Source organism: Topomyia yanbarensis, chromosome 3 (assembly GCF_030247195.1).
Source record: "Topomyia yanbarensis strain Yona2022 chromosome 3, ASM3024719v1, whole genome shotgun sequence".
In the NCBI taxonomy this organism is placed as follows: domain Eukaryota; kingdom Metazoa; phylum Arthropoda; class Insecta; order Diptera; family Culicidae; genus Topomyia; species Topomyia yanbarensis.
Window position 1 is genome coordinate 262231709 of NC_080672.1, and position 15007 is coordinate 262246715.

The 15007-nt window shown below is 37.6% G+C and overlaps 1 protein-coding gene across 4 annotated transcripts in view; it reads left to right on the forward strand.

Moving 5' to 3' along the window:
• LOC131689124 (lebercilin) overlaps window positions 1-6172 on the forward strand; it is a 16296-nt gene extending 10124 nt beyond the window's left edge. For 2 of the 4 annotated variants that reach the window (XM_058973978.1, XM_058973975.1), the window contains 2 exons: window positions 4974-5108; window positions 5179-6172. In XM_058973978.1, the coding sequence (XP_058829961.1) occupies window positions 4974-5108; window positions 5179-6063 (1020 nt within the window). In that variant the 3' untranslated portion in view covers window positions 6064-6172. The remainder of the gene's footprint in view (window positions 1-4973; window positions 5109-5178) is intronic. The other 2 variants (XM_058973976.1, XM_058973977.1) reach the window with 2 other exon arrangements.
• Window positions 6173-15007: the final 8835 nt, after the last annotated feature.

Here is a 15007-nt window from a genome sequence, read left to right on the forward strand (position 1 = left end):
GGTATTGTCACGAGTCACATTTCCACTGACAGCACGAAACCTGACGAAACGCTAACGGCAACCGTACACTGGGTTACAAATGTACCCCACGCCAACTTTGACACCTGCTTCCACGAAGGCTATAAGCAAACTAGCTATACCACATTTTCCTACTCTTACTAGGAACTCTAAATTGAATTATGGTCAGGGTTCCAGGTCGGTAAATGCATAATTCTCGTCTTCACACGGCTCCAAACCAGGCGTGAGGTACATTTGCACCCCATTGCAACGTTCTAGGGTTAAAAACATCATCAACCATTTCAGTCAAACTCGTTGTACAATAGCGATCACTGCTTAAGACGAAGGTAGCACAATTTCCGAAGTTCGGCTTCCACGTTGTGTTGCATTGATCAATAAATTCACGGTATTTCACTCCTCGGGGCCAAGATGTAGATTGCAAAGCGAGTTGTTTCCATTTTTCGTTGATGGTCACCTTAAAGGAAGCGTAGTCTAACTTGCCACAGTCTTTCCATTTCGGAAACAATTTCGTTATTTCAACAACCAGTGAATCTAGGCCTAGTGAACGATTGACAAAAAGAGATATTTCAGCTTCTGTGACAACTCCGACAATGTTCGTAAGGATAAGTGCGAATGTACGATCATTCCCTCTCAGCGAATCTGCGTGAACATCGGGAACAGTATTATTCGGGCCCGAATCCAATTTGGTTCCATCCAGCAATTTCGTACTGGCGTTGAATGGTACTGATCTTGTTGTTCGATGTATGGAACAACCGCCGACAGTGTTTCTAATATGACTGCAACTTTGTCTTTGAGACTACTACCATGGTGTAACGAAAAAAATGCTTACGCAAATATCACAGAGCCATAGTACATTTCCGGAGAACGACTCAGTTTGTGAATCAGTAAGTCCCACACAGTTTATATGAAACCATTCGCCACATTTTCCTTCGCGCACAGCATATGGATTCGATCTGATATCGATCGGCAAGCAGCACTTTTTGCAATTCATTGTACTATAGCTTCGCAACAAAGGGTGCTGTAGAGAGACACAGAACAATGGCACTACTCTCGGTGGTGATTTTTAATGAGTTCTTTTACTAGCTACTAGTAATAAGTGCTCGCAGCAGATATTAGAAAGCTATTGGGGCCTCGAACATCGTTATTCATTTGAAAAGGTCCATAAAGTTGGCTAGTACGCGGCAGTCTACCATAATTTATTTGATGACGCCGAAGTTGTAGGTCAACACGGGAACAGCAAAAATGTTTATTGCTGCGACCTTATTCCCAACGTTCAGGAAAGACTTCCAGATACAATTCACTTGACTCAAGAACTTATCTCGTAGCTCAAGCATGATGTCGGTGTGCCAAGCCCAACGAGCTGCCCGAATCCGAGGTACTTATACGATTCGCCACGAACCATGTTCCGAATCATCTCGCCTTCATCGATCTTGTATCCACCAGTATCGACAAATCACTCTAAGAGTAGCCGAACAGATCGGCTTTTCGCTAAAAACCAATCTCCATGCTGGTGTCACCACTTGATGTTTGCAGGTGCTCAGGATCTTGTGCAGACTTGCTAGACAGAAATTTGGTCGTGTTATTGCCCTTGGGGGGGGGGGGGGTAATAGCGGTACCGGTTGATGAAATCCGGCAATAAGCGTGGTTCGAGCAACGCTCTGTTGAAACATACAGTCATCGTGGAATGTACAACGGTCAGCTTCTTATACTAAAACATTTGGACAGGTGCCGCTTAGCCTCGCGGACATCATTGGTTTCGACAGAGACAGCTGACATCTCGTCAATTTCTTCGCCTGTCCTCTTCGCACCTTAGCCACGGTTACCCTGCTGTACGGGGACATCCCAAATACTGGTTCAAAAGCTAGTAACATCGCCGATTACCGATTATGACTTTCGCTGAAATCGGGCTTTTCGCGACGGTTTTAGTCATGGAACGCTCGCACGATATCACTGATCATCCGATTTTATTGGCCTGTCTTCGAAGAATCAGTGAAACCTTAGCATTTTAATAACACACTCAATTGCTGTACTAGTGTGTCGAGTTGTTCCGTTAGCTGGTGAGCTCCCAGCAGTAGGTGCACTACGTCCAATTTGCAGTCTCTGTACGCGGTCAGCATTCCAATAGCGGCACATTTGTTCGAGATCCGACTCTCCAATCTCCGTTGCCACAAAAGTAATTGCCTTTTCTGGTGATGTAACAGCGGGTCCCCTCCAGGTGTAAGTCGGCATCCTAAACATCTAACGGTTGCCGCTGCAGCACAGAATACTACTAGCTGCAGAACTTTTAGATTCTGCACAAATTCCAGATGCATTAGAAGAACGTTACCGTTCATGATCTGAAGATCGCAGGTCAACTCGACTTAAAAGAATACTGCAGCCATGCTCCCCCACTCAAAACAGAATTGCTACGGCTATTTTTGTTTGTGGTACAGAAGGCAGTTCTTCCATCTGCATCACAAAGTCGATAAAAGAGGTTGCCGTGTTTTAAACGTCCTCATTTGACATGAGCTACGGAAGGGAAGATTCGATGTTACTAGGCCCAAACGGTGGTACACAACCCTTTGATTTTGTTTGCTTATAGTGAATACGAAAATCCGAATGTCTTGTTAGAAGCATCTTGGACGCCCTGTCGTTCAAATTACATTGTACATGTTTAAGGGGGGCCGTTGTAAAGTGCTCGAAAGTAATTTTGTTTTGCGATGGCGAAGGCAAGGCAATATTGGATCTATCTATGTAATGTCAAGGTTTATATATATACATTCATTATACACAGAAAAAAAATCAGTCACTCAGAACCAGACATACGAGCGTTTCAAGAATAGACGTCTAACCATTTCCACGTCGAAGAGAGCCACAGACATGATAACTTTTGATAAGATTATCTGAAGCAGAAAATTCAATAAAATTTATAAAGCTTAGACTTGTAGTTATTCGATTAACAAAAATAAAATAGGAAAATGTTCTAATTCCGGAATATGGCATCAGAAAAACCGAAAATCTCATATTTTTACGTAAAGTTCGCTCACTTTTCTTTAAAATGCTGGCGATGAATATTTTTTTTCAATTTTCCGTGGTTTATCGACTGGTAACACATATTATGCATTCTCACAAAAAAATCAAGTGACTCTGTTGAATAGTCTTTAAGTTATCGTGTTCGCCAATTTGAAAAATCGGTTTCGGAAAACGATCGATCTGTGGGTGTCACAACAAATACACGCATGGAACACATGGCTGTTTAAAACGAAAGGAGGTCATCGTGGCCACCAAGATTGCGTGAGACTATTCTAAAGGTTCAATACTAACTACACTACCCCTTAAGGCGAAAAATGCACTTTCGAAATGGTCGGTGTTAAGGGGTTATATATGTTGAGATGCGGGAAAAAGGGAAAAGATTGAATTTTCGTAAAAGTATGTAGCCATATTTTTATGAATTACAATTATACGTCTAGCATAGCACAATGTTCAATTTACAAAATCCACTTGAGAACATAAAAAATATTAAAGATTGTCGAAGTTATAGCTATTTCCACAAAACGCATTTTTTAAAAAGATTTACCGTGACTATGATTACAGTCCAACAGCACAACTGAAAGCATAAAACTAAAAAAAAACATTAGTATATGCACCTGCGGTGTTTTTGAACGATCGATTGAAAAAAAATCTTCTTTTTGGAAACGGGAACGATTTAAAAAAAACACTATTTTCACCTAAAAAAATTATTAAAAATTATTAAAAAAAATTATTAAAAACATTCAATATGAAAATTTTGACGAAAAAATGGAATCATTGAAGGACGGCAGTTTAATTAAGAAAAAGCTAAAAAATAGGTTTGAGATGGGTTGTTCGGCAATCGTAGTCACTGCAAGGACGGGAAACATAGTTTCGAGATAATCGTGTTTAAAGTATCGAGTATAAGCCATAAGGGAGCAAGATGAAAAACGCTATAACTTTGCATCTAAAAATTTGAGATAACATTCTTAAGAACCTGAACTTTACATTAGAAGAATAAAAAAACGGTTGACCGACCTGTATGTAACCCCTTATATTAGACCAAGCTAAGTCGCAAAATATCAAAAAGTAAGATAATCATAATACTCGATAAAGAATTTCTTCGGCTACCTCCCACTTTTAACAGAATTGTAGGATATTTTACAATAAGTATAAATTATGGTAAACAATATTTTCGAATTATAATGTAAAGGATGCTGCGATTCAAACTTTAAATTCATTTTTCTCGAAATCAATACAATGCACAGTGGTCCAGATCGCTAGTTTAGGAGGAATTTTAACTTTCTGCCAAACCTGTATAATTTAGCCGTATCATGTCTTAGGATGAATTTGTGTACACCAGTCACCAGAAGATGCTTCTTTTTGTTGGGATAGTTATTAGGGCAGTACTAATATATCTAAAATACAAAAATAAACTTCTTACTGATGAAAGATAGAGCTCCACGGTCTTCCACAAAGTTGTAAAGATACTTATTTTGAATAAATTCGTTGAATATATCAAAGCTCTATCTCTCTTAGTTTTTGTTATATAAGAAATTCAAAACAATGGATTAGGGTGTTCCTGAAAAAACGTTTTCTTAGTATAACTTTCGTATTTTTTACTTTTTGTTAAAACGATCTTTGAACAGCTTATAGAAAACTTCAAGCCGAGTATTTTTATATTGGACACAGAGGGTCTAACTTTTTTCTTTCAAAAGTTATGGACACTTTTCGTCTAAAAAGAGAACTTTCGAGAACTAGGACGTGACTTGGAAAGAGTATTTGTATTTGTATATTTTTCATGAAATGAAAAATTCATTCAATGTTTGATTGTGTAATCTATCCAAAGAACGAATGGGTTTAGATATTTTCAGTACGTTTATATTTACAACTAATTTAGAAATCCTAGTAATATTCGTTTCACAATAAAAGTAATCATCACCAGTAATAAATGCTTTTCATTTCAGATTTATGAGAAACGCACTCCATCAACTTTGCTAAAGAACAGCAGCTTTTTAATGAAATCTCCCAAACCAACTTCGGGCCACCTTGCTCGTCTCGCTAATGGATCTCCTGTAAAGCCTGCGTTTCCGGTGAGCCAAGTAACTGTTTGGAACAAATATTTTACATGTGCGTTTGAGCTTTATTAACTTTATTAATCACATTTCTTAGTTACAGAGTCTTGCCGAACCTGTTCCAGTGACGACTATGGAGATTTCTCCGAAAAAACATCTTGACGAAGGAGACGGTGATCACCGAACGCTGAATCTCAACTCACAAACGCTTAGGCCGATAGGAATAATTGAAGATCCAACACCTTCCGTTTCGCCAGCTAAATTAAATAAGGCGAAGAAAAAACATCCTATTACGCCGGTTTATGAGGAGAGAGATAACAAAAATGATGCAAACAACAGGCAACCAGAACATCAGTACGATGAGTCATTTTGTAAAGATTTCAACCAATATGCACTTCAACAGGAAGCAGAGTTCGATGAGGCAATCGAGCACGAACTTTCTAGGCTAAAGCAGGACATTTCTATTGATGGGCATGCCAACAGTCTATTGCGAAGAAGAAAAAGTATTGTAACGACTGAAGTTTCTTACGAAGAAGACTATGAACCAGAATTAATTCCTGAAAACAATGTTGGAACAAAAGCGATAATCTATGACCATAAAGCACACATTACCGAACTGGAGAAACAGATTCGCAATATGGGCGGTCCATTGTTGAACGGAAAAGACACGAAATATATCAATGGTAAGAAAAGCACCTCATCTAGCGATACAGATCAGGAATCTAACACGGGAACTAATACCAGTCGAGACTCATCGTCTAAGGAATTTGAGTCAATGAAACGAGAGATACGGCAAAGCATACTGAAGAAAGAATGTTTGTTGGATACAATTTGCGACGAAATCAATGGAAAAGACTCACAAACAAAATCGTATAACGGACGTTCAAAGGACCCTCAGAAGCGATCGCAGATTGATCCCAAGAAGAAGAAAAAATTATTAGAAGCGCTTAAAGCTATCGATGGTGATAGTTTCGACAAATAATCACGAACTGAACGATATCATTTTTCGGCCATTTGCATAATTTTCGCTGGCTTTGATGCGCGTTTTCACGACTGTCTGATAATTAAATGAATTGTATATATTTCTATGGTTGCAGTTTATGAAATAAATTTATATTTTTAATTTCAATGGTTTCTCATTCATGCCGAATTTCAGACATAATAAACCTTAACGCATTTACCAGTTGGGAAGTAATTCGCTTGTGTTTGAAAACCACGACTGTCGATTAATCGCATGAAAACAATATAGAAACTTCAACAATATTTGGATATCGACGTTCGACGTCATAGCCTTCGAACCCATCCTTTCTTTCACATTCCCAGAGCCAGAACAAATTACGGTTATAGCGGTATTTGCATTTATTCTATGTCAGTATTGTCTCAAACCGACCAAAAAAATAAAAATCAAATTGAACGCGATTCAGTTTTATTATAAAATGAAAGGAAAAAGGATAATCTAATATGAGATTCTAAAATTATATTAAATAACAATTTCCATCGACTGCCGGATTGTTGAGAGTTCCGAAAAATCATATCACGAACCGGATAGCTTACTACAAAAGCGTATGTTACTTCTAAGTGAATGAATCTTAGTAACAGGGGATATATTCTTCTTGCAGAACGGATCTTACTTCTTAGAATGGCTTCACAAGCGCTAATAAAACTTGAAAAGATGAAGAGGGAAAATCTTTACCACAATACAAACCAAGTGTTGAACATTATTTATTCACACCTTCCACTCTTCCTGCGCGAGGAAATTCCATAAAACATGCATTTGTATCACAAATACTCATATACACATAGTTACACTTAATCACACATACACAACACATTTTTAATGAAAAAAATTGTACAAAAAGAAAGCTAACAAGGGTGACGCTCGTGCCACTTCGGGGTGTCGGTCTTACCCGCAGCGTTTTTAAAATGTTATTTTTCTCCATTTTTTGGCAACCAATAATTTTTAATGAATCCTATTTTTTGAAACGCTGAAAAAATATATCTTGTTAAGAACCATCTGAACAAGGATTATGCACAGAATATACAGTTTTTGGAGCTATGTGGTATTTATAAAAATGATTGCGCTTAAGGTGTCGGACTTGCCCCCGGTTCCCCTAAATAGTATTTTGTATTTGTATTTTGTATTTTGTATGTTTATTTGCAACGACAACCTAGTAATTTGTTTGTTTTGCTTACTTTTCTTGTTTGTGTTACGAAGATCAGAAACTCTGGCAGAAGCACCCAGGCCACCTTGTCAATAAGGGTTTGTCAGATAAATCAATATTTGAGATCATTTCACAAATTTTGGGGATGTGCTTAAACAGTTCTTCTGATAATGAATCAAATTTTGCTGTTAGCTAAATCAGTCAACATATCGTCTAACATTGGGCTACGTTTCGCTGAGTATTTAACAAACGTTCATCAAAATATTTGATACAAAGTACTATTACCTATATATTTTAGGTAAATTCATTTGAAATAAAATCAAAAGTTGCATGCCCAAACTGTTTAACTACTAAGTAGGCATGAGAAGAGTTCAGATGGGTGCATTTGAAAATTGTGTGAATCAAATATATGGAAATATGTAAAGATATGGAAAAACCAAATTAATGAACATTTAAAAAATTCAATGAAACTGTCTGAAATTCAAAAAAAAAACTGGAAGATTTGCCCAATTGTCTGTTTGTCTGGATGTTGTAAAAAAACTGGAAGAATCTGGTTTAAACTGGAATGTTGATAACGCTGGCTGCGTGTGTGTCACCAGCTTCTTGCCAGGCGGTATTTTTTTCAAGTCTTTGTTCAAATCAATACAACTCAATGTAAGAGCATAGGCGGTAGGGGCATAGAAGTCATTAGGCTCACTACTGACTACTGTCAACGTCTGCACATCGCCATAGGGACGCCACTTTTTTGTGTGTGACAGTTGTACTCCAATCAATGTACTGGAATATAAAATTGTATACCATCTGTATTGCAATGATCGTTGTGCCACCTACAAACGCATGTCGAAAGTTTTTCAGGCGTCTAATTTATTCGGAATTCGAGTTGCGGGTATTTACATACATTTTAAATCGAGCCCGAACGTGTTATCTATGGTATAGCTTAAAGAGACTATAATATCTCTTTGTTATTCTAATCTCTTTAGTATAGCTGAAACAAACCCCCATTGTGGGGAGACTTGACCAAGAGAATGTGGAAAAATCAAGACAAAAAATTATGACATAAAACATGCTGTCCTCATGTTTCTACATATTGTCGAAATCCTTAAGTGCCAGTAAAAAATATAAAAGGATTGCATTTCATAAATTTAGATTTTTTATGCATTTTCTTTTAAGAATTAACTGTACTGCTTACATTGCATGTTCGCACGTCACGAAATCAGCCATATTACTGATAACTGTTTAGTACTGTTTACTAGTGCTAAAAGATATAGACTGATGTTTGAGGTGGGATTTTTGTGTGACGTGATTAACATTAACAGTAGGTACCACAGCATAGTAAATATCAGAAATTTTGAATCTTTCTTCATCTTAGTTCCACTTGTTCAAGTCTCCTCACAGGGGCGGATCCAGAAAAAAAAATCGGGAGGGGTCCGAAATTTTGATTTTGTAATGAACATTGTACAATACGTCACGTCAACATCTGATTTAATGAAAATTAGTTTTGGTGGTCAAATTTAATCACTACTTCATACATTGAAAAAAAATTCAAACGTTATACATTCCTTGTTTTGACGTGAGTCTTTGTTTTTTTTCTTTTTCAAGGATTATTATGAACGTGTCCACTGGAAAACAGATATAGAAAGAATGACCGAAATGATGAGAATGAAGAAACGGTGAAAATTCACCTTTTTATTGGAAATACTGAGAAGAGTTATGTCCTCAAGCAGCAATCGAACCTGCGATCTCCCAGTCTCTAGTTGGGTGCGTTAACCACTCGGCCATCAAGGAACTGTGATGTTGTCATCACACATTCCCAATAGTATCGTGATAACCGCCGCAGCCTCCAATTCCTCCTAATTGACCAATCGACTCCCAATGTCTCCTAGAAGCAGTGCCTTATAGTTGCGAAATGTGAATGTAAGATTATTAAGTCTTGTAAATACACACATTAGGTTTATTTGCCAGCAAATGGTGTTTATCTGCCTCCGCTATTCAATTTTTTTTACTTTTAGCTCCACCAGGCTCTACTAATTCCTTTAATGGCCCTTAGTAATTGTGCAAATTTTGGTACCGATCGGTTGTGTCTACGGACCCTCCAAAAATTTCAAAGTTTATATGGAAATTAGTATGGAAAATCGGTTAAAATTGAAAAGAAATTCTTAAAAAATCCCCTCATCAATCAATTCATGAGAACATTGTATATTTCTAAAGGTATTCTTCTACTGAACACATTCGTAGAACATTGTAAGTTTGTGAAAATTCGTTGAGAAAAGTTATTAACTAAAGTAGTAGCATGACCTCAAAACAAGTGGATTTTATTATTCATCATAGCAACCCTGTTTCAATAGCTCCATCGTTTTACAGGTGTAAACTAGACTTGCCACTCATCGCTCGTGTATGGCAGATGCAGCTTTTCAAACAGAATTGAACTTTTTTCCGTAGACACAACCGATCGGTACCAAAATTTGCACAATTACTAAGGGCCATAAAAGGAATCAGTAGAGCCTGGTGGAGCTAAAAGTCAAAAATTGAACCAGCGTAATGTCCATACAAAGTTAGATAAAAAATTAGATCATTTAACGTAAATTTATTGGTTACGGATTTTTTTTTATAAGGAATGTCTTTTTCGTTCCAAACTTTTAAAAATACTTTAAGAGGTCGAAACAAGTATAAAAATATTTTTGAAAAAAAATAACCTAATAGAACACGTCATAGCCATTAATAGAATTTTGCGCTTGGTCAAGTCTCCCCATGTTCCCCTAATTGTGGTTGTATGACCACAGACTAACAGACATAACACTCAAAAACAAAGCTTCGCCCGCTTTAACGGCCATTTTAAATATATTTGTAATTGGGACTGTGGCCACATTTGAAATTATGGCGCCACTGACATATGAACAAGCATATGGGGGATAGACCACTAGTGAAAAAATGTTCCCAAACCTGAGGGGTAATCCACCAGTAAATGAGTGATTGGGACTGTGAATAAAAGGTGTAGCTAGTGTTCTGGGAAAATTGTCGGATCGATGTTTTTTGAGGGAATTCCCTCGTAGTGTTATGTCTGTTAGTCTGTGGTATGACATCCATGATTTGTTAGAAAAAAAGTTGCATTTTTTTAATTTCTAATAATATTTAAAAAATTCTCACCTCAATTCTATGGTTGCCACGTGAGCAGCACTGGATTATTCAATATGTAGACACAAATAGACTATAGTAATAATGGTGATAAATAGGATGAGGATCAACATGATTTCCTTGCGGTGAGCGACTTTGTTAATTGAAAATGTTGATGACATAAAAAAGAAATAATTGTTGCCCGAATTATTGTCCAGTGATGATGATTTGAAACTATATATAAAAATCAACAATAGTTATTCATATTTAAAAATTTTAATGGATTTTTTACCAATTGTTTATGTTGTACTTGTCACTGTTGTAACGGCATGTACATGTCACTGTTGAACTTTTTCCTTACAGCATCTGTCATTATATGATTGTCATTGGGCGATATGTGGGTTTTGACATATTCTTTCGTTGCTGATATCTATGTTTTTAAGCTTATTTTTATTCTGATTGTACTGCGCAAACAGATGTTCTACGCACGCTGGGGAATGCGGTAAAGAGAGTAGCGCTGGTATTACTCTTTTTATTACTGGAAATGTACATGTTTTGTCAGTTCGGCAGGTTGATAATACCTTATTCCAAAACAACACGCTGTTGTTCAGATCATCTGGTTTAAATTCGTTGAAATCGATATTTCTCGCGTACTTTTTGAAATGGACCTATGCGCAAAAGAGAGCCTCACTTTGTTTACTTTCTCTTCCGATTATCACGGCATTATCATTAATCTTTCCAATAATGATCCAGTACATATTGGAAGAGCATGGTTTTGACTAGCATATTATGCAAAGAGTTAAGCAGCAAACGCAAATGCGACCGAGTTATTAGCGGAAGAGAAAGTAAACAAAGAGAGGCTCTCATTTGCACATAGGACCTTTTCAATAAGTTTGCTTGATTTCGAACTTAGCGGTATTCCGAATCAGCGGTTTGTAATTCGAAAGGTTTTTCCAAATTAGGAAAGCATTCCAGCAAAGGCAAGACAGACTCGTATTTTCTTTTGATTACATTTTGCGGATCCAGAACAGCTAGGTTGATCAAAACAGGATCACTGAGATCAACACGAGTGTTGATTTGATTACACAGCGTAATGTAAAAATTCATTATATTCTTGGTTATTTCAAGTGCTGTTCCTACGTTTATAGCCTGGGGACGGAGTGCTTCATTCATGGACTGCATGCCCTTGGTACCAATATACATATTTTCCAAGGTTTTGTAGTGCTGCTGGCTGAAAGATACTTTGCTCCATTGTTTTATTCGTTACATGTACTCTGCTTTAAAAAAGTTGTCGAGCTCAGTGCGATGAAGTCTAGAAATTTCGTAATGTAGTCTGCAAAGCTCCGGTGTTTCTGACTGAAATAATATTTTCATTTGGTTTATTAGGGAAGGATATACTTTAAAAATTTCAAGTATGCCTTCACAGCAGCATCTTCTAATCTATTGCGAATCGCATCTATTTTTTCTCGAGTCGATTTGTCAGCGTGAACATCAACGTAGTTGAAATAAATGAGTAACACGTCGTACCTTTCCAGTATGCGCCCATTACCCTCCAGACCTAAGAAAATTGTAAATCTCACGGCAAAGTTGTTCCACATAACAAGGAATGTCTTTTCAGGCATACGGCGGCCATAACGCTAGCGAGTGACAAATGCATTTCATTATATAAGCATTTGGACAGTCTTGTTTAAGCATACTGGCTACCGAATGACGTACTACCATCATCGCGTTAGCGCCGTCGGAACCGAACCCAATCAGAATATTTTTAAAAAAAACTATCTGATTCTAATGTCGTTTTCGATTGAGAACCTGGAAACTAACCCAGGTTAGTTGCTTCAAACGAACGTTTTTAATGGAACTGAGTTGGGTTCTCGCCAAACAGTGGTGGTGTGAGCGAACCCGAAATATTTTTCAGGTTAGAACCCAACCCGGTTTTCAGTTCAGTGGCGCATAACCTAGGTTCGAAACTGGCTTCAAACAAACGGTTTGACAGCAGTTGGGTCCGAAACTGAGTTAGTTTCTGCCTCAAGCGAAAACGACATAACTTAGTGACAATCATGGCTAGCCGCGGTAGCATCGGTATCGGTTTCAACGTGATAAAAAAATCGTGCACTGCAAGTTTACCATTAAGCCATTTGCTCGTCCTGACAATTAGGCAATCCATGAGACGTTTCTGATCAGCTGATTATTTCTTGTTTACTTATTCTGACGTTACTCCGAGGGGTGTGACGTCCAACAATATCGTTGATTCGATCCAACATCAAACGAATCGGACTAACGAAAGATGTTCGTCGGACGAGTTTTTCTGTTCGCAGGAGTAGACCTGTTGACAGAACCCACTGCTGAATTGTCAAACAAACGTCTAATGGATTGCCTAATCATAGCAAATGATTTCACTCATGGGAGATCAGTTGATACATCAATAAGTAAACTGAAATAGTTGCTTTTCATTATATCGATCAACTCATCAAGACTCGCCTTTCCAATGACGTTGGTTTGAACAGCAATGATATTTGTTCTACCTAGTCTTACGCTTTGTACTACGCTGGACTTTTTGAAATATGTTTCGAAAGTATTACAAAGCATTAGAGATCCTTTGTAGATATATTATGATCAGCTCCCCATGCACAAATTTGTAACTTACAACATCCATTACAGTCTCTTTTCGGGATAGAAATCGCTTCAGCGTTGACGAACTACCAGAAGATTGAAGTTTGCCGCCATTGCTTGCTTCGATGTTTTTCCATGTCTTTCTAGGTCAGTAAATCTTCCTGTGTTTCGAACATGTTCGTCGCAGATTTTACAAAATCCAAATTGGTCTCCTTTCTTGCTTTTTTCAATTTATGCCAACTTCCGCTCCCAATCTGCCAGATATTTTTGATTCCATTTCTTTTTTTGTTTCGGTTTTATGTTAGACCCTGAAGTACAACAGAACTAAGTTTTCGAATAATGCAAGTGTTCTACACTCGTTTCAAGGAATTTGGTAAATCATTAAGTTCATGTGAACTGGGAATTTTTATTAAAAAAAAAGCAAACTGCGACCGATTTATACAGGGGGTTGATAAATATTCGCTTACACAGGTTTTCAAATCTGTTAATCGATCAATCAATTCAGGTGTAAAAATAAAGCTGATGAAAATCGTAGGTTATGATTACACACGTATAGCTGTTGATTGAAATCAGCTGCTGTAATACGCACAACTTTCCAACCAACATAGGAATTTGGATTCAATTCTCATCTGATGTCTGAATACAATTTCCAAATCGCGTACATTAGTTTTTGGCAATTAAAGGAAAAGTATTGTGGTGATTCTTTCTTGGAATATCCAGAAAATAACACAAAATAAGATTTGTGCAGAAACTTTAAAAATCACTTTGAAAATTGAATCCGAAATTCAAGGACACAGTGATCTGGTTTCTCATCGCAACTATTTTCGTCATCATCTGACTTATTGTCGACCATACATTTCACAGACCAAAGAAATATCAGCATCAGGAAAATATTGTAAAAAGAACTCAGGTAATGCAGAAAATACACTGACTAGTTTCTTAAAACATACCGGACAATTGGTAGTCATTCGAAAAATCGGCGATTTCATGTAATTCACCCGGCGGATGACGGCTATTTCTACTGATGTCTGGATCTCCGTCGATGCCTATACGCTCGCCCCAGATTTTGTTAAGAGATAATTCCGCTTTCCCCTAGCTTCCTTTGCACCTGCAGTGACTTAAGCACCAAGCTCGAATTGGCGCAAACTGGGCTCGATATAGCTGGTTGCAGTCCAACGTGAGCATCGGCCAAAACGACATTTTCATGCAACTTTAATTCTGGTGCTATTGGTCGACGGCTGCTTCAGTTGCAATACTGATTACCGCCGATATATTGCTGGACTGGGTTAAACTCTTCGCACACGTGCGAGAGTTTGTCGACAGAAGATTTCCGTTTCATTTTAACTTCCATTGCAACTTCTGACGGTAACTTAGACACATTCGTCGAACCGGTGCAGACCGAGATAAGTTTGTCAAGTTTAGAACCACCGCCATCCGAATTTGCAACACAAAATAAATTAACCGCTATCCTAGATATGTTATTTACTAGATTATTTATTGGCGATTTGCGGCAAAGCCAAAATTAGTCATGCGACACCTATGATTCAGCTCATGAACTGGCAAAGTGATACAGTTTGCTTTTTTTCACCCGTAAGTGAGTCGTAGCTTACAACAAAATCTTCATTATCTTCTCGGAAAAAGCTTACCACTGCCAAAATATGAATGAAACGAGTAAGAAATTTAGTTTTATTTGCAATTATTCTGAAATTACAGCCATTTGCAACTATTTCACTCATACATTTCTTCGAAATGTAATCGGGGTATTATTGTGGTTATGAAAAATCGTTCCATAAATAAAGTTCCAACTCGAAACCGAGACCCAATCAGTACCAATGTCAAACTCCTTCATATTTTGAACTAAGTAGGAGATTCAGTGAAGACTATCGGAGAGAAGGATCGGCTGTGCATGATACAAAGCTGACACTTTCCTATTAGCCGGATATATTCTTTCCTCGCCTGATCTGGAGAGTTTCATGAATTTACACCATCTCATGAAGGTTTAGCTTGACTTAGGACGAACGGGAAATGCTGTTGCGGCGGCTA